The 25512-nt window shown below is 38.8% G+C and overlaps 1 protein-coding gene across 2 annotated transcripts in view; it reads right to left on the minus strand.

The window, feature by feature from the left end:
- The window catches only part of STAT4 (signal transducer and activator of transcription 4), an 88602-nt gene extending 69531 nt beyond the window's left edge, over positions 1–19071 (minus strand). Inside the window, exons 1-3 of one of the 2 annotated variants that reach the window (XM_045806359.2) lie at positions 18930–19071; positions 16152–16280; positions 14698–14842 (exon numbers count right to left, since the gene is read on the minus strand). In XM_045806359.2, coding sequence (XP_045662315.1) covers positions 14698–14842; positions 16152–16279 — 273 coding nt within the window. In that variant the 5' untranslated portion in view covers position 16280; positions 18930–19071. Of the gene's footprint in view, positions 1–14697; positions 14843–16151; positions 16281–16650; positions 16833–18929 lie in introns of those variants that run through there. The other variant, XM_087862183.1, reaches the window with a different exon arrangement.
- Between the last annotated feature and the right edge of the window lie 6441 nt (positions 19072–25512).

The following is a 25512-nucleotide window of genomic DNA, read 5'->3' on the forward strand; positions in this document are numbered from 1 at the left end:
TTCCTAATGGAAAGCAGATAGAGCATGTCATTTCTAGGCCACGGAATCCCAGATATGGCTGTGACTTCATGCTCCTTCTCTTCGTGTCCTGTCTGTCTACAAAGACATCCAGTCCCCTTTGGAATAGCCGAGCTACACTATGGAAGGAACTTGGATCCTTGAATTGCAATGAAAAGGAAAGGAATAAAATATTCTTAACCACATAATAACCAAACATTAGACTGTTGTGTGCATGACAAATAAAATCCTATTGTCTGTTCTTTAATACAGTAACTAGTGTTATCCTCACTCATGTATCCGTTTACATTCATGGCAACAGTGAATATCAGTATTAAAAACAACTCTGCAGGGGCGCCTGGGTGGCTCAGTCAGTTAAGCATCTGACTTCAGCTCAGGTCATGATCTCAGGGTCCTGGGATCCAGCCCCAGAAGCCCTGTGTTGGGCTCTGCACTCAGTGGGGACTCTGCTTCTCCCTCTGCCTCTCTCACTGCTCATGTTCTCTCTCTTAAATAAATAAATAAATAAATAAATAAATAAATAAATAAAATCTTAAAAAAAATAAAAACAACTCTACAGGTGATTTTGATGCATGGAGTTAAGACCCACTGTCCCCCCACCCCACCAAAAAAAAGATCCACATCCCAACAGAATACTCATGAATATGAATGGGTTTTTGACAAAAAGTATGTGTACTTCACTTGATTATATTGGTGAAAAACTGGAAAAAAAGTAATAAATGTCCAATTAATAGGTGAATACAAATGATGCTGAAAAAGAATATTTAAAGGCATAGAATGCCATTCCATGATTATTTGATCATTTCAGTGAATGCATTAAGCTTCAGAAGGAGGTGAGTAAAATAATATTAATTTTTAAAATAAATTAAAATACATATGTAAGTAGAAATATCAGCAGGAAATATACTATAACGTTAACAGTGGTTAGCAGTTAAAGATGGGATTACAGATGAAGTTTTTCCTTTTCACTTATCTTTGATTTTCTAAATTTTCTTTATTGGATCACCTTTGTAATAAGAAAGTTCTTTCAAAATTGGTTGGTATGGGGCACCTGGGTGGCTCAAGTGGTTGAGCGTCTGACTCTTGGTTTCGGCTCAGGGGTCGTGATCTCAGGGTCATGAGATCCAGCCCTGCTAGAGTCAGTCTCCATCCTCAATGGTGCATCTGCTTGAGATTCTCTCTCCCTCTGCCCCTTTCCCCACTTGCACTTTCTCTCTCTCCAATAAATAAATAAATCTTTAAAAAAATTGGTTGGTATGATATTAACCTACATCAGCTCAATAGCTTATGAAAGTTGGCTCCCTCTGAGAGGAGACCTGAAACCAACGCTTATCACAAGTCCTCATATAGAGCAGTTTATCAACCAGCACATGCTTGTTAATTGATTGACAAGTTTGGAGATTAGGACCTGTATGTAGAGCTAAAAAGAGTTATAAACAGCTACAGACATAAGATATTAATAGTTGCCCAAATACAGTTTCTCTCTTCTAATGCCTGAAGAACTAGTATTTAAAAATGAGAATCAGTCTTCCATTCACTGAGAAGTTCTTCCATTGACTGTTAAGTGAACAATGAGAAAATGGGTGTAATTAACAGAAGAGTGACAAAAGAAGCCCCTTCCTGATGACCATGTTGTTAAGGCTTTGGAAAGGCTCTGAAGTCTGTGCATATAATACCCTTCCCTAGAGATTTTAAATAACAGGAAACAGACTGAGGTGGTACAGTTGTGGTTTTAAAACCCAAAAGATGGGACACTCTGGGGGCCCTTCTTTGCTCTTTGATTTCTTGCTTATAGATGAGAATGTAGGAGGGGAGAATGAGTGGTGTTAGATTCCAATTATAGCACTTAAACATGACAAACAAATGTTAGATGTGGGGTTTTAAATTTCGTTGTGCTTATAAAGATGAAATGGAGTAAGAATTGGAAACTAATGGCCCATTTCTATAGGACTGATTAAATTATGGTACGTCCATAAGATGTGAAAGATCTACATAAGAACACTGTAAAACACTGCTGAGAGAAATTAAAGACCTAAATAAATGGATGTTTCATGTACTTACCAGGGACTGGGGCAGTGCTAACGGGAAATGAGAGATGCTGGTTGAGGGTTCAAAGGTGTAGTTATGGGGGATGAATAAGGCAGCATGAGGACTATAGTTAATAATACTGTACTGAATATTGGAAATATGCTAAGAGTGTGTGCTCTTATCACACATGCAAAAATGGTAACTATGTAAGGAAATGATATGTTAATTGTCTTGGCTGTAGTATTTCATTTCATTTCATTATGTGCAGGCATATCAAATCATCATGCTGTATACCTTAAATATATACAACTTAAAACATATCTTTATTTCTTTATAATATATAAAGAAGAAAACTAGGTTGTGCTTTGTATCCCATCTGGTAACTCAGCTTTGGAGAACAAAAGAAGAGGTAATACTTTCAACTCATTTTATAAGGTTAGTATAACCTTGAAAGCAAAACCAGAAAAGGACTGAAAAAAAAAAAAGATATATCTGCAATTAGATGTGAATCCTATATAAAATATTAGCAAGTAACTATAAACAGCAGTATATAAAAATCAAAGAGTTTATCTCAGGAACATAACAATGGTTCAATATAAGAAAATCTATGTCACACACACTAAGTGTAGATTAAAAGAGATAAGTATATAATTATCTTAATAGATTCAGAAAAATCATTGGATAAAATGTGATATTCATCAAGATTTCTAAAAATCTCTGTAAACCAGGATTATAAGGGTATTTCCTTAACATCACAAACCTACAGCAAGCATTACCTTAATAAAACATTTCACCTGTTATGACTGCTTCACTTCAATATTGTAATGGAATTCTTAACCGATAAGAGAAGAAAAAGAAATAAGCATGAAACTTGGAAGAGAATAAATCTCTCCTTACTGCAGATATGATAGTCTGGAGAAAATAAAAGAGTTTGCATAAAGCTGGAATCAATAAGAGAGTTCAAGAAGATTTGTATTCAAACATCAGTTATACTCCTATTGATTAGCAATAATCATATGGAAAAGATTTCATTCTTTTTTATGACTCAATAATATTCCACTGTGTGTATACAGTATATATTTATATACTATACCATATATATATATGGTATAGTGTGTATATATATATATATATATATATATATATATATATATCTCACATCATCTTTATTCGTTCATCTGTCAATGGACACTGGGGCTGCTTCCATAGTTTGGCTATTGTAAATAATGCTGCAATAAACATGGGCTGCATATATCTCCAGGGATAAATTTAAGGAAAGATATGCTGTAATTTTATAGGAAGTTTAAAAGCAGCGTTGAAGAACATGGAAGACCTGAATAAATGTATCACTGACCCTTGAACATGAGTTTGAACTGCATGGGCCCACTTACATAAGTTTTTTTTCAATAAATATATTGGAAAACTTTTTGGAGATTTGCAGCAATTTGAAAACACTCACAGATGAACCACATGGCCTAAAAGTATCAGAAAAATTAAGATAAAGTATTTTTAGAGAGTGCTGATTTCAACAAGAAAATCTTATCATCCAAATTTTGCTTATGGGCGCTAAATTGCATTTCCAATAATGACATGACATTTGCTCCATTTCGTTAGGGATACTCATTGCAATAAGGCAATAATCATTTTTTCAATGTCAGCTCAACTCTTCATTTATTAAACAAGACACTGAGCCCTACTATGCTCTGGGCTCTGTGTTAAGCACTAGAGATGCAAAGATGAATGTGCTCAAGGAGCTCTCAGTCTTGTGGAAGAGACAGTTAAGTACGGAGACACATTACTTCCACTCACTTCCCATTAACTTCCTGCTGCAACTCCACTTAGAGTTGACCAAACTCATCTTGCTTTCCCACTTCCTTCCCCAGACCTAATCTTCATTATGCATCAATATCCACATGATAACCCAAACTAAAGCCCTCAGTCATCGCTTATTTCTCACTCACACATTTCCTATCTGTTCACTCATTACATGCCAATTCTTTGAACAAATTACTTCACAACTCCAGCCCATTTATTTTCCGTCCCCACTGCCACTGCCCAGCATCCTGTTTCCTTTCCTTTTAGCTACTGCAATAATGTCCAAATGTCTCCATGCCCGTTTCCACCTCTGCCATACTATCCTCCACACTGTTCCCATCAAGTCTCTCTCTCTGTCTCTGTCTCTATCTCTACCTCTTTTTCTGTGAAGACTTTTTATTGTTCACGGAAAGAAATACAAGAATCTAAAGGAGAAGATGTGATGAGCTGATGGTGTGTTGAGCTACAGAGAACCAATGAGATATTAATTTTTTTCCAAAGTAAATCCTGACAGATATGAGGTAAGTTATGAGAACCTGGTTAAGTATGAAAGTCCGCTAGCCATTTATGTTTCTCACTCCCATATCTTTCCACCGAGAGAAAGTTCACAGATTAGATGATAGAAAATACGAACCTTCTTAAAAACAGATAGACAAAGGGTCTTCCCATTTTTTAGCCACCAACATACTTCTTGGCTATCCATACCACATTAGCACCTCATTTTACACTTGGGAGCCCACTCAGCAGCTGGGAGTAAGATCTATGTCCTCGAGGAAAGTAGCAAATCAGAGGATTATGGTAATAGAGTGGGCTGCCAAGTACTTGTCTTTGGATCCTCATTTTTGGGGAGAAGTGGAGGGGAGAGATAGGTATCAATTGGGCAAATCTTTTGTCTATCAGTCATCTCTGGAAAAAGCAATTATGCAAGCGTGGAGGGTGCGTGGTGGCTTAGGGTGAAAACCAACTTCTTTTCCAATTATGAACATCTCATTGATAAGTTAAAATGGATGCCTTTAAAGTGGTTTGGATCAGTTAAAGGCAATCAGTCAATGTCTGTGAACTAAAATTAGCTATCTACTAAGTTCGGATATCTACTTGATCATTACTCAGTCAAACCACAATTTTAAATATAAACATAAATTGGTTTCAAGCTAACAATTGGTTTCTAACTTGTTGACAAGTGGATTTGTTTTTGCTCCAATTTGTATGCTTTTGTTTATTAAACCAACTTCTGCAAAATGTACATAGAAGTGTTTCAAAAAGCAAATGTTTAAGGTAACAAGTTTTATGAACTGTCTTGGTTTTGGTTAAGTATCTTTTTGGAAAGCGTCTAGGTCACCATGGATTTAGACCAGTAGAGACAGCTTTCCTATGGGTCTTCATCTTCATGTGATAGGGACAACTAAAATAGAAAACTTAAAAAAAAAACCAACAAAAAACTGTTGGCAGAATGACGCAATTCTCCTACTTTTAAAGTGAGTATCTGCCCAATTTTTTCTTCACAACCACCACGACACTCATAGCAAAAGAAACCAAGGAATAATAAAAGTCAACATGTGACTCTAAACATCCTCATCTCCTCTTTCTCAGCTAGCATCTGTGCCTCTACCCACTTTCCCAATGGCATGGTTAGTCATCACACTACAGGCTGTAGCAATCCTTTTTTCTTCTTGGTCGCGGCTGCTCACTCTGGAGTTGGCAGCTCCTCTCTGAACTTCTGCTATCGTCCATCAGGCCAAAAGATTTACAGGCCACATCCGTGTGTGTGGAGTTTCCATGTCAGCTCCTGGACAGATTATGTGGGCTTCCTGTTTCCCAAACCAAGGGTTGGACTTGACTTTTCATCATCTGAATAGTTTAGTTTTTGTTTTCCTTTGACACACAACTGTTTTTGTATTAAGAAAAATAAAATGTATTCAATCTCTGGCTCAGTTCTCTAAATTCAAATGATTTGAGGAAAGGAAATATAGGGACAGGAATGAGAAAAGAAAATACTTTCAACCTTAGGAGAATTTTCTAATATTTCTTTGCCTATAGTAGATAAGGGGGCAGGTCATCCTAGAGAGAAAGCTAGCTCTGGATATGTTTTCAGTTATAACATATATTTACGCCACACTTTGGCTTAAAAACTTTTGACTGCTCCCCATTGCCAAAGTCCAAACAGCTCAGCATGGCATTCAAGATCCTCATATGACCTCCTTTTAATGCTTTAAGTGCCTAGCTTGTTTGAGGATAGGCATTCTTGCATTTTGTTCCTATTGGTTTTTTTTTTTCCCCTCTGTATATGATTTCCTTTCTTCCTTTCTTCTCTTCTCTTCACAGCCCTGAATCATCCTTCTAGAATCAGCGCAAATGTTCCCAACTCTGCCAGTAATGATTGTAGATGCTTCTCCCATGGTGCTTACACCACTGCATCATAAATATTTATTTGCCCTTTTGTCTCCATTCTAAATCACAAACTTTTTGAACATCAGGGTTTTATCTATGTCCTCTTCACCTTGTATGTTCAGGAATCAATACAGCCTGATGTTAAAATTCATATGATGAAACCAATAGTCAGTCAACAAATATCTATGCAGTAGATACAGTATACTCCAAAGCAAATTATATGAGCCTCACTCTCAAAAATCCAAACTGCCATTTGGAATAAAAAAAACCCATATGTGCACTATACACAAAATCATTATTGCATAAAGAAGCTCTGGCATACACTTCAAAGAGGATCAGAATTCAGAGAAAGGACAAATGACTACGGACTCGAGTAATAAACTGGTAGAGAAGACAATAAGGAGGGAGAACAATCCAGGCAGGCCTGGATGAGATAAGAGAAAGGCCTGGAGGACTATACACAAAATGATTCATGATTGAAATTTCAGGGGGGAGGATCTTGAGTTGATCATGCTGGATTCTAGTTCAGCACGGTGTGCACAGGACAAGGAATGGCACTGCACACCATCCGCCTTCTGTTGACTATCCCAAGTTATGCAGCAAACAAAATCTCGATAAATAATTCACGTTCCATCTTCGACAGCATGATATGCAGGCCTCTAAGCCTATGAGATATAAGCGTTGTGACACTGGCACCGAGTAATTATCTCAGAGGAAAACAGATTTGGGGTGTGTGTGCAGGGGACTTGGGGAAATAACCGTGGAGTGAATGACAAACTGGCTCCCCTTATGAGCAACAGGTGACGTGAACGACTGGACCCTCCACTCAGCTCTCTCAGAGTTAATCCAAAGTGGTGATACCGGGTTGTTTTCAGGTCATAGGTTGAGGTCACCCCTTCACTTCTCTTTACTTGTGGTATACAGAGGGGAAGGAAGAGGAGTGAACCGAGAAAGTAGCAGGAGTTAGAGGGTAAGATCTGGCAAATTCAGAGTAGATTAGCAGTTAAAGCAGCTTTTTTTTCTCCCTTCCTATTGCAAAAATGTTTCTAATCCTCCACCTTGTCATGTTAAAAATCTCACTTCAGCTGATAACTCAGGACCAACAATAGGATTTTTGCAGCCTTGGGTGAGAAGGAACCTACCATCTGCTCAACTTTCGAGGAGCTTTCAGCTCTAGCCCATATTTTTGTTCAGGCAAACACAAATGAGAAACCCTCTGAGGAAGAGGCCACAGTGATGCAGAGAGCAGAACTTGTGAGATGTGGGTTACACTTGTAAGTGCCCCCTCACCCACGGGGTCTAAGACTCTCATTAACAGAATCCTTACCCTGGTCAGCGAAAAATGGTTGGTGGGTGGTGGGTTGTTAACCACAGAGTTAACGCCAAAACCCTGAACACAGCCTTCTAATTGTTGGAGATGTTTTTTCTATTATCAGACAAGCTTGCTGATGCCTGCTTCCCCTTACTTCCCTAACACTAATTTTTGAGGAGTGGCTATAGAAGTTCCTCTAAATTAAAAACCAAAACATAGGGGGTGTGAATTGTTTAGACTGTAAGCTTCATGACTTCCTCCAATAGTATCTCTAGTGCTTAAAATGTGACTGGTAACACAGTAAGGACTCATTCAATGTGTGTTGACCAAATAATAAGATTGCTATATAATTTTTATAAAAAATAAGCCCAGTACAAAGTGACACAGAAAGTATGAAAATGAAAAGATGAATTCATTTACCAATTGGCAAATGGTAATAAAAGAAAACCACACCATAAATTTCAAGATGAAAAACAGCAAGCGTATCAAAGAAGGATATTTGAAGTTGGTTTTTTAAAGTTTAATTCACCAACATCGTCTTGTATCTATGCTCCCCATGACATAGTAACAGGTACAGAAAGCCAAAGCTTCTGAAGTTAAGAAGTGGTGATAAATCCACAAAAATAGAAAAAGACTTCAGTATGTTAATTTCTCTCTTTTTTAAAAGATTTTATTTATTTGAGAGACAGAGACAGCAGGAGCAGGAGTGGAGACGCAAAGGGAGAAGGAGAAGCAGGCTCACTGCTGAGCAAAGAGCCCAACACAGGACTCCATCCCAGGACCCCGGGAACACGACCTGAGCCGAAGGCAGACACTTAACCAACTGAGCCACCAAGGTGCCCCTTCAATATGTTAATTAAAAAAAAAAAAAAAAACCACGGAATTTTCTAATAGTTCTCCCCAATTTCCTCTTGACTCACAATAGTCCGTCCAACAGCCAGAGTGAGCTTTTTAAAACAGAGAGCAGTTCATGTTATACCCCTGCTCAGACCTGTCAATGGCTTCCCGTTACACTCAGAATAAGATCTGGATTCCTTGCCAAGGCCTCCCAGGCTTCTCTACAAGACGGCTCCCACACACCGCTTTGATCTCATCATCTTTTGTTATTTCATGTTTTGGATACAATCCACAATTTGTCTAATAACTGCTGAGGTTTGTCCATTTAACAGACATTATTTGGATTTTTTTTCTGATAACTCATTTTATGCTTCCAATTTAATTTTACAGATTCTAAACATTTTTTTTATTCTTTCTATTTTCACTTACAGTGGTACTTTTGAAATTTTACCATGCATGCTTAACATCTGTGTTCAATTTCTTTCAGTAGTATCTATGTGGTGAATTTTCTATTTTGCATAATAATTTAGCTGGGTATAGAATTTTAAGTTGATGGATATTGTATTCCAGCTCTGTAAAGAAATTATTCTACTCTTCTCTCTCTTGTGTTTTAAATTTGGCTTTCAGTTTGTCTCTCATTTCTGTGGTAATATATTTGTTCTCTCTTGCTACTTTTGGGAACTTTTCTTTCTTTCTGATGTCCTTTATGCTTGAGATCTGTATTTCTAGAATCCAAGAATGTATGACAGTCATCAGTGCAGCTCTTAATTTACAGTTAAAAAATTTGGGGGGTTTCTATAATTTCTTCTAATGTGATGAGCTTACCTATGCAACTGAAAGTCTGTTACATTTTATCTAGCATTTCTATGTACTTTTTGTGGGGTTGTTTTTAAATTTATCTAGAAATTATTAGTCAATACTGAGATTATAGCCTATTTCAAAATGAACAGTGAAAGCACTACATATTAAAGTATAAAAATACATCTCAAAAACATATAGGGTTAAATTTATTTATAGGGAAAAAAGAGAAAGCCTCAAAATAAATAAAGCACTTGAAAAAAGAAGTCAGAAAAAGAACAAAAAATTAAACTGAAGAAGTAAGATGGATACACCACCGGATTGATATGTGATATATGACCACTATGAGTATGAACAAGGATATGGAGCCAGGACTCTTACTCTATTAGGAGAGTGTAAACTGGTCTTGCCATTTTGGAAAACAATTTTGGCATTATCTAGTGCAATTAAAGATGTACATACTCCACGATCCGGCAATTCCACTCCTAGGTATCTATCCTAGAGAATTTCATGTACATTTCATGCACCAAGGAGCACACACAAGAACGTTCAGCCCAACATCATTTGAAATAGTGAATGAATACTAGAAGTAACCCACGTGCACATCAACAGTAAGACGGCTAGGCTGTGATATGTTCACACAATGGACTACTAGGTAGCAAAGAAAATGAATAAACTGCTGCTGCACACATCAACACGGTTCAATCTTAGGAACAAGATTGAGTGAAGAGAGCAAATTGTCAAGAATAATGTAAGATTGAGTAACTTGCAAACCTATACACTGTTTGTCTAGGGATGCTGACATATGCGGTAAAACTATAACAAAAAGGAAGAGACTGATAAATGCAAAATTTAGATTAGTGGTTACTCTGGATGGGAAGAAAGCAGAGTGGAGTTGGAGAGAGGGCACAGGAGACTTCTAAGATTCTGGTAACCACTGGGGACAAAGTGTCAACAGCCAGCCTTCTATCCGCATACGTATGTATAGATGTCTGGAATGACACTCATCAAATATTAATGTGGTTACATGCAGGCAGTAGATTTTGGATTATCTCATATTTTCTTTGCATTTTTTCTGTATTACTTTAATCTTTTTATTATAAATATGCACCATTTTAATTTTTTTTTTTTTGAGAGAGAGTGTGCACACACACACGGGGAGGGAGGGACAAAGAGAGAAGAGAGAGAAAACCTTAAGCAGACTCTATACACGGAGCTCAAGCCCACGACCCTGAGATCATGACCTGAGCCAAAATCAAGGGTTGAACTCTTAACCGACTGAGGCACCCAGGTGCCCCCACTTTAATTTTTTTACTGTCATTCTGAGGGAGAAAGATAGAGAGGAAGGTTCTTATAGACTGCATATTCTGTTTCCTTAATTCAAATGGTATAGTCCTAACCCTTAATGTGATGCTACTAGGAGGGGGAGCCTCCGGGAGGTGATTGGGTCATAAGGGTAGAGCCCTCATGAATGGGATTAGCATCTTTATAGAAGAAAACCTAGAGATTTCTCCCCACTTGTGCCATGTGAGGTCCAGTGAAAAGACAGCTGTGTCTGAACCAAGAAACTGAATCAGACACCGAATCTGCCAGCACCTTGAACTTCCTTGCCTCCAGAACTGTGAGAAATAAATGTCTGCTATTTAAAATCCACTCAATCAATTATATTTCTGTTATAGCAGCCTGACCAGACAAAGATACAGTGAGGAAGATGAATAAGGAAAAGAGGCTTGTGATAGAAAGCCCAAGAACAAAGATCCAGCTACCAAGCTTCTAGGTATTTACCCAAATGGGTTGAAAACTCATGCCCACCCAAAAATCTGCACACGAATGTTAATATCAGTTTTATTTGTAATTGCTAAAAATGCATCAACAAACTATAGTACATCCATACAAGGGAATATCGTTCAGCAATAATATTACTAAGCGAAAGCAGCAATCTGAAAAGTCTCTAGACTGTATGATTCCAACTATATCACAGTCTGGAAAATGCAGAATAGAGAAAAAGTAAAAAGATCAGTGGTTGCCAGGAGTTTGGGGTAAGGAAGCGGAGGATGAATTAGTAGAGCAGAGGAGATTTTAGGGCAGTAAAACTGAAATGGTGGATATATGACATGTTGCATTTGTCAAAATCCATGGGCTTGGACAGCACAAAGAGTAAACCCTTATGTAATCCTGGACCATAAGTTAATAATAATGTATCACAATAGGTTCATCAATTGTACCAGATGTATGACAGCAAGGCAAGGTGTTTCTAATAGGGGACACTGGGGAGAGGCAGGTAGAGAGGGAGTATAGGGGAACTTTCTGTACCTTTCACTCAACTTTTCCATAAATCCAAAACCGCTCTAAAAAAATAGTCTATTCATTTAAAAAAAAAAAAAAGGCCTAAGAACAAGGCAAAGCATTCTTGAAATATCTAGGGCAGGTATTTCTTTTTAGCAAATTCTAAGCTTACCACATTCTTTAGAATTTTTTAATGCTTTTAACACCCCTGGGGTACATACGAGTGTGATTCTGCTCATACTGCTGAGGAAACTGAGGCCAGAGAGTGTAAACATCTTGCCCCGGGCTATACAGCAAGTGTGTCCCAGAGCCAGGATTCAGCCTGAGGCAGTCCTAGCTCCTGGCCTTGACCTGAAGCTGCCTCCCCTTAAAGAGGCAAAGGCGAGCTGGACATCAGTGTTCAACTGCTTCCCACCTCAGAGTAAATTACAATATTGAAAGTGGAGACCTCAGCTGCTCTGTAAAGAACTAAAATAAATCTGCCTTACACCGGTTTAATTCCCCTGGAATTGTATCGTTTGCTCTTTTCTTGCTGTAATAGTTAAATGGATGTAATAGTTAAATGCATGGATTGCATTTAAAATCTCAGAGGATGAAAATGTTCAAACCAGATGAGCATGGTGTCAACAGTCATTTGATAGGAGGTTTTTTTCTCTTTTAATTCTTGGGGAAGCAGGGGGTGTTGTTTTATCAAAAAGACTTGTCAAAAAAAAAAAACCCCAAAAAATAAACAATAGTGGGAATATAATATATTAAAAAGAAACATAAAATGCAGGCTTGTTTAGGTCTACAACCATAGTTGACAATGTTCTCTATTACTATTTTTTACTGTATTCTGAACAAATACAAATACCCAATAAGTTTGGCTTATAAAATGAAGGAAAGAGCAAGTGTTTTGTCAATTCAAAATATCTTAACCAACCAACTGTTTTTTGAGTTCCTAGTTTGTAGGAAAACCACAGTGGGTAACAGAGGGAGTAGGGAGGTCAAAAAAGGAGGTCAGGCATTTACTTCAAAGAGCTTGTGACCTGCTTAGACACATCCAGCACAGGTGCTGGTTATCTTGCAACCCGTGCTCCATGAAGGATGAGGGTGAAGGTTTCACTCATGCACTGGGATACCCACACGTCCCCCAGGAATGACTGGGAACTGGGTTGGAATGAAAGATGTGGCACGCATTCCTAGCCATGGAAAGAGTCTCAGAGTCTTTGAAGAGTGAGTCTGGTATGTTTGGGAATAAGGAGATCTATTTTTCTGGGTCAGGGATGTCGAGGAGCATGGGGCAGTTTGTTGGGAAGGGTCTACAGAGATAAGATGCTGGAGGGCCGGTGACAAACACAGAAGAGTTTTTGCTTGAGTTGAAATGTGAATGAGAGTTATTGCAGGTTCTTGAACTCCCTCAAAATCTTGTTTCCACCCCCCCATCCCAAAATGACCTGTACATTTACCCTTGATTTGTCCTAAGAAAATCCTGTTCTTTTCCCCATCAACAACAAAAACCATTTATTGGAAACCTTTTTTTTTTTTTTTTGCCAGAATAAAAACTCCAGTCTTCTTTACAATCCTCCAAAATAAATAAGGATCATCCCCATTTACATGAAAAAATGTGAGCATTCAGAAAGATTAAGTGATTGCCCAAGGCCGCATTTTGAGAATTTCAAATTTCAGAATTTCCGAAGACCATGCATCACCCATTTTATTCATCTGTGTCCCTCTGGCCAAGTGACCTGTAGAACCTTTGCTTCTAGGCTGGATAAATATGACTGATACACATATACACAATACACATGCACACATTTTTATTTTAGGCTCTGGGGCCAGTCTCTGCCGCTGCAGCGCAAAGGCAGCCGGAGTCAATACGTAAATGGATGAGCCTGGCCCTGTTCCGCTAAAATACAAAAATTTGAATTTCACGGAATTTTCATGTCACAAACTTATTTATTTTATTTTTATTCTTTTTCAACCACTTAAAAATGTAACAACCTCAAAACAGGCCAGGACTAACTCACATTTGACTTGTGAGTAGCAGTATGCCCACCCCTGTTTTAGGTTTACTGATTGGAGCCCTAAGCTAATGAAGCCAAGGTTAAATGGCTTGTCTCTGTAAGAGACTGCTTGCTTTATGCTGTGAAAAATCCGGTTCTGTTGACAACAAGTTATTTTCCCACCTGGGCCATGTGTTTTGCAAATCTGTAGGGAATTACAAGGGCAAGATGGCTCGGTGCAGTCCATACAATAGGGAAAACAACATATATGCCCCTCCCACAAATGTCAGTAACTTCCAGCACATTTCAATTATAGTCTAGGTAAAATTTTCTAAAAATGTATTCATTGTAACTTTGGGATTTTAAGACTGCCTCACTGAGAAATGGCACATGCGTTTTTCATGTTGTCTAATACACTGTATAGACACTCAGGAAATAGTACAGCAGTTCACATTCAGAGTTCGTCATGTATGTCAGCAACTCTGAGTTTAACTCATATTAGCCTGCCCTTAATTCGTTAGATCCCTGTTTCACTCCATTCATTCATTCATCCCTTTAATCAATGACTATTACACATCTATTATATATTCAGTCTTGTGGCTGGGAATTCAAAGCTGAATACTAAAGTCCACAGTTTGGGGAAGAAGACAAACACATAGAAGTTCCACCGATGTAGTATACACTAAGTGCCACAATACAGATGTGTTGCACGTGTTGTGAAACACAGACCACAGATGGAAGGGCTTTGCCTGGGCGAACCTTTGGAGAGCTAGAGGCTCGGGACCTAGGGCTAGGGGCTAGAGAGTACCAAGGAACGCTTTGGGAGAAGGTAAGATGTGAATCAAATCTGGAAGGATACAACAACCACGATGCCTCTATCTACAAAAGGGAACTATACTAACTAAACTGTTACATGAGAGAGAAAGGCAAGAGAGGACTGGTGGATAACCATGAACCTGTTATCTTTGAAATCCTTGGTCCAGCATTGTCAAATTTGAACACACAAATCACATACACCCTCCCACTTGTAGTGTATTTCAGATTCAAAATTTCATGAAAAACAAATATTAATACAATAAAACAGAGCATAAAATTTAAAATGATAAGAGAATTCAAATTTTCCCTCTTAAATCTAAATTGAAAATAATATAAGGGTACATATTTGATTTTTTAGCTGAATTTAAGACGCATAAATCCAGACATTTTTGAAAAAGTAGAATGCATTCTCACCTGAAGGACTTTCCTAATTCTTTTTAGATTGTGTATCAAGAGCAGATTTTTCTCTTTGGAAACACGACCTAATTGTTCATCCAGTTGTATTAACAAATTTTGAAAAAGAATTGTTGCCATGGTTTCATTGTTGGAAGCCGCCTCCCTAAAAAACGAAAGTGTTATTAAACGGCAGGAAACAACTTAGTAAAATATCTACTTTTTACCATACTAATTTTAAAAGAGATCAACCTATTCCACAGTGACAAGCATTTAAAGGCTTTTACAAATTAAATTGTATACATCAAAGTAGACTCAACAACACTAATTGTTAGGGAAATGCAAATCAAAACATGAGATACCACTTCGTACCTATTAGGATGGCTATTACTGAAAACCCCAAATAACAAGAGTTGGTGAGAGTGTGGAAAGACTGGGACCCTTGTGCATTGCTGGTGGGAATGGAAAATGGTACAGCCACTGTGGAAAACAGGATGGAGATTTTTAAAAATGTAAGCAGAGAATCACACACAGCAATTCCACTTCTGGGTAGATACTCGAAAGAACCGAAAGCAGGACTTGAACAGATATTTGTACATCAATGTTCATAATAGCTTTATTCACAATAGCCAAAAGATAGAAAAAATTCCAAAGTTAATTGGCAGATGAATAAACAAAATGTGGTACACATCTACCATAGAATATCATTCAGCCTTAAAGAGAAGGAAATTCTGATACATCCTACGTGAATGAACCTTGAAAAAATATGCTAAGTGAAATACATCAGCCATAAAAGCACAAATATTGTGTGATTACATTTACATGAATACCTAGAGTAGTCATATTCAGAGAGACAGAAAATAGAGTGGTGGCAGCCAGGACTGGGGTACAGAAACTGAAGAGCTATTGGTTAATGAGGACAGAGTTTCAGTTTGGGAAGATGAAAAAGTTCTTGAGATGGACAGTGCGCAGCAATGTAAATGCACTTGATGCCATTAAACCGTATGCCTACAAATGGTTAAAATGGTAAATGTTATGTTATGTATATTTTATCACAATAAAAAAAGAGGACTATTCAAAGCAAAAAAAATTATTGTACATGACAAACAGATCTTTAAAGAATGATTGTAAAACATAAGAAAAAATAATTATTTACATTGCATCTGTAAATTGAAAATTGAGATAAACAATGGGTTTACTTCTTGGCTTTTTAATATTCAGAAATTACTGGGATTTGGGCTTACAAAAAAACCAAAGCACTAGAAGCACTGAGTTTTCATCTACAACAGATGAAACCAGAAAGGACAATGATTCTCTTCCTTTGGGGAAGCTTTCCAAATCCTTGAAGAAAATTCTTTATCTGAAAGAAGGCATCTACCCAGTCAAAAGCAGATCACAGAATAAATGCACAAGGATAGAGCATAAAGCATTTGTACATCAACCTCTAGGGAAAATACAATAATGTTTGATCATACCAGTCTTGATTTTCAATCCACTGAGCCAACAGATGTCGAATCTCCATAGGAAAGTTGTCATCGTAGAATTGATCCACTTGCTCCAAAAATTTGATTTCTAATTGTTGAACTTGATTCCACTGAGACATGCTATAAATGAAGAGGTAAAATTAGAGTTTAAAAATAATGTTAATAACTGTAGTGTACATTTTTCTCCCTTAGGTTCTTTTTTTTAAGATTTTACTTATTTGAGAGAGAGTAAGCAAGTGAAAGAGAGAGAAAAAGAGAGAGCATGAGCAAGCACAAGCAGGGGGAGGGGCAGAGGGAGAGGGAGAAGCAGACTCCATGCTGAGCAGGGAGCCTGATGTGGGGCTAGATCTCAGGACCCTGGGATCATGACCTGAGCAGAAGGCAGATGCTTCACTGACTGAGCCACCCAGGTGCCCGTCCCTTAGGTTTCAAACCAAGACAGTGTTGTCCACTAGTTAAGTAACTGAAAAAATTTTTCTTTTATAGTCACCTTTTATAAGAAGACAGTAAAGAGAAAATGCTTTCAATCCAAAGATAAAGCCTTCTCAGCTTTTTCCTAAGTCATCCCTAATAAAGGAAAAAAAGTTCTCTATCCCCAAACCATGTTCTGCTTTGCTCTAACCGGAACTCCAGAACTTTCTCCAGAAAGCTTTCACTCCCCCTCAACACCTCCAATCTGTCACACAAATCTGTGTTCTCAACAAACTCCTTTCCTATCCCTTGCTCTCTCTGCATTCTTGACTTTAAGCAACCTGAAGGCAAACATACTCAACTGTACCTTCTCAGACCCTCTTTAGACTTTCTATATGAGGGGCACCCAATAAAAGTTTCTCGTATGTCAAACTACCCAATCCTTTCTTCTTTATTTCAGATTTGTCTGGCTTCCAGAGTCAAACTTATGTTCCTAGACCTTTAGTCAAAGTGGGTCCTAGCTTTATGAAGAGTTTCAAGTACACATTTTTGTGGGCTCTAGTTCTTTCAGTTCAAAATATCTCTGAATCAGTACATATTTATATTTCTCTGTACGATGATCCACTATGACTGGGCAGAGCTTTTAAAGTCGACTTTTCATTAATCTCTGGTGTGCAACTGACGGCAGTTAAACCCTCAGGTTAATTGAAGAAGAAGCCACACTAGGTATGTATTTGGCAGCCTCTCACAAAACAAAAGTATGTGTTTCCCCCACGTTATCCTACTCTCACCAATTTAGAAGCTTTAAACATTTCCTAACTCAGGGAGATTAATACGACATCTTGAAGTTATAGTATTTTACTTTTTCCAAAGTCAAAGTTCTGATAGTTTTATCAGCAATTTTAGATCAAGGAACAAAACTTTTACATGATTAATCACCATAATATTTCGGCCTATCTTGTAGGTAAGTTAAGATTCCCTTTTGCCTACAGCAGGTCGTGGTAACAGATTTCATATATTTCATATACATATTTCTTAGGTTTCAAATGGAACCATTCTGGGGCACCTTTTCCCTGATCTAAATCTATAGAGGAATGTTTTGCTAAAAGAAAGGAACCAGGAAAAGAAATAATGTTTTATTTTCATATCACTTTATATCTTGAAGACCTTTACATGCACCATTCTAGGCATATTGTGGTGTCTCAGTAAGTGTTGTTAAATGAATGGCAATTCTGATGTGGCTGTGAACAGGGCAGGTGGAGAGTAAGTTTTACTCCAACTATAAAAATGGAAAAAAATCTGAGGGACAAGTAAGCAAAATGACTCCTACCCAAGATGCATAGCTCCTAAGGACCGATCTGAGGTCTCCTGCAACCAGACACAGTTGTCTTTGCAGACGCTGCATAGATATATAAATCTCACAAAATTGGAACATTTGTTCCCATGCTATAATGACATTGTCCTGCTATATTCCTGTCAACTTATTCTAGATAACAGTGAGAGAACATGAGCTGAAAATGCATTACAATTGTCATGGCTACTTTTCTTAAATCCTTGCTATGATTTGGATGAAAATCTGTTTTCTAAGAATTAACTGGACTGAACCTGTCCCAAAGTTAGCAAAATTACTTCTAGGACCCGGGTCTACCTTCTAGAGAGCTGAACTTAAGGCTGAAGACGGGAAGGATAAGATATATAGTCCAAGGACCCTCTTCTTTGTTGAAGCCTCTAGAAATGCCTTTAGTCATCCTTAGCTCCCTTCTTTGCTTTCACTCTCAAGTGCTACTTCTCCCATCACAAGAAAACTATAGAACATTTCTTTTGAAAATTGAGTGCCTGTCTATTCGCTTTGAATGTCTGGCCCTAGATAAAGGGGCATTTTGTCACACTGTCTGGGAGCTAATAGTGCTGCACTGGCTCTGTGACACACAGCTTGCAAAGGAGATGACATACCCTAAAATATCACTCCCTCCCATCAAAGCCACAGCCACTGGCTACCCTAGCTCTGGGCTTTTCTCTGAAACCCAGGTACTCAATCTCATGTCAGACATTGTAGCTCAGAGACGCTGGAAGGAAAGTGAAGAGGGGCTCACTTTCAGCACTTCCCGAGGACACACCTCCGCATCAGCCACAAGTGTCCCTCCCACCGTGCAGATTTGGGGGCTGAGCACCGAGCGCGCGCATCTTTGGATCATGGAGTCGGACGCTATTTAGAATTACCCATCCTCATGTGAGCTAAAGTGAAGCAACTATCACAACACCAAGTGAACAGCACAGCCTCGGCAGCATCCTGCATAAGCACTTCCTGGCCCGTGCTCCTCCGGAGAAGCAACACGAAGGTGTGGTCTGCCTACTTACCTGGCTCTCTCAGCCCAGGTCCCAGGCGGTGTCAAGTCCAAAGTCAGAATCGCCCTTCACAGTCCCCAGGACAAAGCCGCTGACGCCATTGTCAGTAGGGGATTTGCATTTCTCCTCCCACTTGAGGCTTTCCTGTGCGTCAGTGTTAGAGTCTCTGGGACTTTACTTGAGTCGGTTCCCACCCACTCTCTATTCTAGAAATGCTAAAGAGCAGAAACAATCAGGCTGAAGCCCCTTTGCAGGGCGCCCTCTCCTCATCCCCACCAATCACTCCTGTAACTGCAGGTGGCCCAGGGCCCTCAGGAGGTGGGTGGGTAGGTGGGGGCTACACACACCTCTTTTCTTCAGGGGTTTCCCAGACAGTCTGAGACACCCCCGCCCCCCTGCAGACTTACTTGCCTGGAGCTAAATTCCTAGCTTCCTGTCTTCCTTCTTTCAGGCTTCACTCACCCTGGTGAGACAGCCCCTGGGAGAGAAGGGGTGCCAGGACCAAAATATCAAACTCTTAGACCTCACGGTGCTCCAATTCCAGCGGAGTCTGCTCTCTAGGAAGAGGACAGCCTCACCCAAAGGTTCGGGCCAGCTCCTGTGCAGGCTACTCACGCCTGCCCTTACTAGCCCAGCATCCTCATTCTCACCTGCCCAGTAGCCCTATACCTGGTTGCTATGGGATGCTTTTCTCCCTTTGTGACATGGGCCTATTCTAGAATCACAGAGCTGGAGGGAGCCTTGGTCTCATCATTCTGTCTCTTTCATATCTGAAGAGACCGAGGCCTACAGAGGTGACTGGAGTTACTCAATGAGTTAGCTTCTGAGCCTGGATAAGAGGTCAGGGTTTTGCAGTCCCTCCCTGGTGGTATTTTGTCTTCATTTCTTCCAAGCTAGATGTTAAGCCTCAACACGTGAGTTCTACTAAATGTTCAAGAAAATAAAAATAAAAATAAAGGAAGATAGACTGAATGAGGCAGAAAGAATGACTCGATTTGCTTATGCATGAGTCTACAGCAATATACCAAGGTAAAGGCCTGCTTCCCCACTCAGACCCGCCATCACGTGGGTACACTTACCCGGGGTTCTCCTCTCCCTCCATTATTATCATGATCACGTGCTTAAATTCACCACCCCTGTCCCTCCAGCACACAAAACAAGTCAGTCCATTCCAAAGTCACAATCTGCACCACTCTATTCCAGGGTCAGGCAGGCTTGGTCTTGGCTGCTTGCTCACTGGGCAGTTTCCAGGAGCTTCTGCTTCTCTGTCTCCACCCGAAGAAAGTGCCTCATTTGGGCTATTCCATATGCTACAAGGCAGAGTCTGGTTTTCTCTGGGGAAGCAGTCTGTCCTGAAAAAGTCCAAATTTTTGGCCCTCAAAACTCTGTACAATCTGGACCCAACCTATCCTGGAATCTCCCCCACTCCCCCACCCCCACACTCCCTACTCAGGAGCCCGAGATCTGAGGCAGACCAGTCTGTTCTGCTCCCTAGATGAACCTCTCCTATTTCGGTATCGATGCTCCCTTCAACTGCAGCTTCCTCACCTCGTTTGTCTACTTACTGAAATTGTATCCCTCTTTTTTCTAAATTTAATTTTAATTCTAGTGTAGTTAACATACAGCGTTACATTTGTTTCAGGTGTACGATATAGTGATTCAGCAAGACAACAAGTCCATATATTACTCAGTGCTCATTAAGGTAAGTGTACTCTTACTCCAGTTCCTCTATTTCACCCATCCCCCACCCACCTCCCCTCTGGTAACCCTTACGTTTGTTCTCTATAGTTAAGAGTCTATTTTTTGGTTTGTCTTTTTTAATTTTTTTGAAATCCTTATCCTTGGTGAAGATTTCACTGATGACCCCAACCCACAGCAATCTTTCCCTGCTCTGAATTCTCATCACACTTCCCATCCAAACTAGTGCTGTCCCAGAAAAATAAAATGCAAGGCCACATGTTAAAATTTTCTAATAGCCACGTTAAAAAAGGTAAAAGGAACAGGCAAAATTAATTTCAATGCTATAAATAATCCAATAATACAGAATATTAACATTTCAGCATATAATCAATATAAAAACTATTGATGAGATGCTTTGCATTCCTTATTTCAGACTAAATCTCTGAAGTCTGGTGTGTAATTGGCACTTTCAGAAAATCTCCATTTGGACTAGCCACATTTCAAGTGCTTACTAGCCTCATGTGGCTCGTGGCTACCCTATTAGCGCAGATCTAGACCACTCATCTAGCACTTTTCACTTCCTGCCTTCTAGTGTTAGTCATACTGGTTTTGTGTGTCTTTATCATTACACTCAACTGCTGAGTGCCTGCTGTACAAAGCAGAGACTTTTTTCTCTTTTTCCTTTTAAGGACCTCACCTCGGGACTCCCTCAGCAGTTTTCAAACTGATCTCATGACACCTTTATCCTCTGAAAAATTGTTAACAAATCCAAAGAATTTTTATGTATTACTATTCTGTATTAAATTTGTATTTAAGGGGGAAAAATTAAAATATTTATTCACTAAAAATTATAATAATAAATCCATTATCTCTTAAAATGGATTTTTTAATGAAAAACAAGTATATTTGTAATACAAAAAAATTAGTGAGGGGACCTGGCTGGCTCAGTCAGTAGAGCATGTGACTCTTGATCTCAGGGTTGTGAGCTTGAGCCCCACGTTGGGTGTGGAGATTACTTAAAGCAAATAAAATCTTTAAAAATTTTTTTTGTTAAATTTTTTTTTAAATTAAAAAGCTTAGAATGAGTGGCATGGATTTACATTTTTAAAAATCTCTAAGGTATAGGTTGAGAAAAGACAGCTGGATTCTTATATCTGCTTCTGAATTTTATCTTTTGCAGTTGTTTTGGTTGAAGTATTGAAGAAAATTTGGACTTGCAAATACGTAATTGGAAAAGGAGGAGCATTTTAATAGCTTTTGCAGATAATGTGGATATCCTTCTTTGATGAGACAACAAAACTCGACAAGTGGTAGTTTTTTAAGGGTTGGTGCACTGTGGAATGTGAAACTCCATCATCACGCTTTATATATACTGTTACATTAAAATCTGTTGACATATCTTATATTTTTTCTTTTTAAAGATTTTATTTATTTATTTGACAGAGATAGAGACAGCCAGCGAGAGAGGGAACACAAGCAGGGGGAGTGGGAGAGGAAGAAGCAGGCTCATAGCGGAGGAGCCTGATGTGGGGCTCGATCCCACGATGCCGGGATCACGCCCTGAGCCGAAGGCAGATGCTTAACCGCTGTGCCACCCAGGCGCCCCGACATATCTTATATTTTAAATGGAAATTTTACCCGCACGTGATTTTGTAATATCACATATTGGTTATTTGGAAAAAATGAATCCACTAAATTACGCAGATCTTCTAAATGCTGACACAATTCATTGTACAAATCAGAAAATCGTCTTAGCTAATATCACCATGGATCTCATTAGAAAAGTATTTTTAAGTATTGGGAAATTGTTAAGCTCAGAGGGAGGATGCAAGTTTTCCAAATTCTATTTTTCACTTGAAAACTCCAATTTTATTATTGGAAACCAACACTGCCAAGTGTTTTCCCTGAAGTGACAGTTGCACCCTGTTCGTTTTCAGGAAAATGTCTTCCAGATACCCAAGTTTGATTTTGTCAAGTCATTCCTCCAAGTAAGAATGATGTTCTGTGACACTAAATCACACAAGTGCTTTTCTTTGAGACAATCATCATACCTCAATGTGTATACTTCTCATTTTATGACAGAATATTAGAGGCATTAATTTAAAATTTAATAAAATTAATTTTCCTGCTTCATTGAGAACGTTATTGAGTTCAACTGGCATTTAAACAATTTTAAGTGTGTGGTGGTAAAGAGCACAATGACTGCTAGAAAAATTTGACATCACTGCCTTGGTTCACACTGAGGCACCAACATTACCCACCATTGCTTTGGTACCATCAGTTCAAATGTTAACAGAGTGAAAAGGCAAAACTGTATTATTATAAAAATAGTTTTATTTTCACAGACAGACAGCCTTTCCTAAAAAAGGTCTTGGGGACCACCCCCAGAATCTGCAGATATTTATGAAACCTCTGCCTTATCTACCATGACCTGTCCACCATAATCAGTTCATCCAGTGGTGTATCATGAGGGAATCTGTGCCCAAATGAACACTTTTTTCCTTGTTTAAAGCATCTGCCTTAAACCTCTGTCCACCTTCCTGTTTCATGAACTGAGCCTGGCTTCTAAGAACAGGTAACTCTACGTCCACTTTCCTTTTCTTTCTTAGAATCAAGTCTAAATAACCAGGTTCCCAGTTTCATGGCCTTACATTTACCTGGCTTCATCAGTCCCTTAGAGTCAAGAACAAAGAAGAAGGGGGGGGGGGCGTGGAGAAGATGAAGAAAAAGAGGAAGAAAACCAAAGAAATCACACTAAAGTGAAATCCCCAGTTTGCCAAACTCAAAGACCACAACAGATTCTTCTCCTCCTGTAATTGCTGTCCCATTTGCCCTAGTTAAATCCTTATTTCTATTTTTTCGCCTCATCTTAACAGGGAAATATCAGATTATAGACTTGCAGAAAAAATAGATTCTAGTTCTGATCATGCCTCTTTCTAGTTGTACAAAGTCAGATCAGCTACCACACTTCTCTGAGCCCCAAACTCTCTGTAAAAATGGGGATATTACATCCCACATGAAATTGCTGGGAAGATTCAAAGATCTAATATAAGGAATGAGAAAAGGGAAAACATTCAGTAATAGCTGCTATTAATAGAATAATAATAACCAAGTTGTGAGGAACTTTGAAAGTGACTAGGTTAACCCTCCTCCTTCCTTTCTCTCCTCACTGTACAGATGGGGTTTCAAATGGAGATGGAGAGAGAGCAAGTGAGATAGGCAGGTTCACATCTGCATATCAGAGGCAGAGAGGATTCAGTCAGTTCTTCTTGACTACTTTTTATACCATGTCTAAGCAGAGCTGCTTGTGTGGGAGTTAACGAGAGAAGAGGAGGGGATATCACTTTCCCTGATGCCAGTTATAAGCCAGCCCCACCTTCTCCCAATTCTTGTACAAAGAATATAAACATTCGTTCATTTTCATTTTTGTGGAAGCACCTTATCTGTCCCATCCAAACTTCCTCTCTAATGTGTCCTAAGGAAACTAGGGGGAGTTAGAATTTGATGCTGGACAAGGGAATGTGTACATACAGAAAGACCTACTGAATTCTACAGTAGCATATGTTAGTATCAAATGATATTAGCAAGGCTAATTGGGACAAGACAGTCTGGTGTGGGTCTTAGCTCACCTGAATGCAGGTGCCTCAAATTCCAGCAGAACGGGACCAACACCTTCTACAAATGGCTTTAAATATCTATCTTGTTTCTCAAGTCCAGTTTCCAATGACTGTGCTCCCTCTACTGCCACCTCAGGATAATTGCAATTTATAAAACACCATTCTTTCCAATAATCATAGCACTTTTCAGCTCTAACTCCATGCCAAAGTGCTGAGATTTACATGCATTGTTTTACCTAATACTCACAATGCTCCAGAGCATTAAGTATCACTCTTATTTCTAATTGACAGACGAAGAGATTAGGGTTAATGAGGCTAGAGGGACTGGTCAACGGTAATCAGATGATAAGGGACGGGTTCCAAAGTCAAACTCAGGACCGTCTGAGGCCAGAAACATTTGTAACCATTTGACTTTACTAAAAATCTTATCTGCTCATATAAGAAAAGCAATAAATGTCTCAGAGAGCTATAGAAGGAGTAAGTTTAAGGATCTAAACACAAGTTTCAAAACAGAGAGGCTTATTGCATAGTCTATTAATTAAAGATGATGCGTATACTCTGATTCTCCAGATTTCCCTTGGGACATACGGACAGTTAGCCATGCATTTAAAAGTCCTGCATGTGTCATGACGATGGCCACATTGCTAACAGAGTTCCAAACCATTTAGCAAATTATGTGGTTCTACAGCATCTTGCTTATACTGTGTATAAGGTGACTGTTTCTGCTGAGTCACAAATTAGAAAATAAGGTTCAACAGCAGGCTAGGATATTTGAATTATAGACTCTTCCAAAAAAAATTCCACGTTTCTGGTCATTTAACCACCTTATTCCATTTAATGTATTTTCCATATGTTGGTCTCTCTCAGAATTGAATATTTAGTGGGTCAGAACTAAATGTTATTTTTCTTCGTATTACAATATGTGGCATGGAGCGGCTATTCAGGAAATGTTTACTGAACTGACAGAGGGCTGATGGAGTGCTTCGGTACTTTAGTCCATCCTGAAGAGGGCTCTTTCAGATGGCTTGCCTTGTCCAGGCACTTCATTCTCATTAAGGTTGTCACTATCCTTGATAATTATAATAATATCTCACATTTATAGGTTTATAAATGATTATATAATGCCTACATAATGATTTAATGTACATCATTTCTATCTGAACACCAAGTTGAAGAGGGTAGAGGAGATTATCTTTCCGTATCTCTCTCTCTCTCTAATATTTTAGGGAGAGAACTATCTTTGCTTAGGAAAAATCCTTGGGTTAAGCTGTTTGAGGTAGTAAGAGAAAGTGAAAAAG

Source organism: Ursus americanus, chromosome 1, assembly GCF_024610735.1.
Source record: "Ursus americanus isolate L20-20 chromosome 1, mUrsAme1.1.p, whole genome shotgun sequence".
Taxonomy (NCBI): domain Eukaryota; kingdom Metazoa; phylum Chordata; class Mammalia; order Carnivora; family Ursidae; genus Ursus; species Ursus americanus.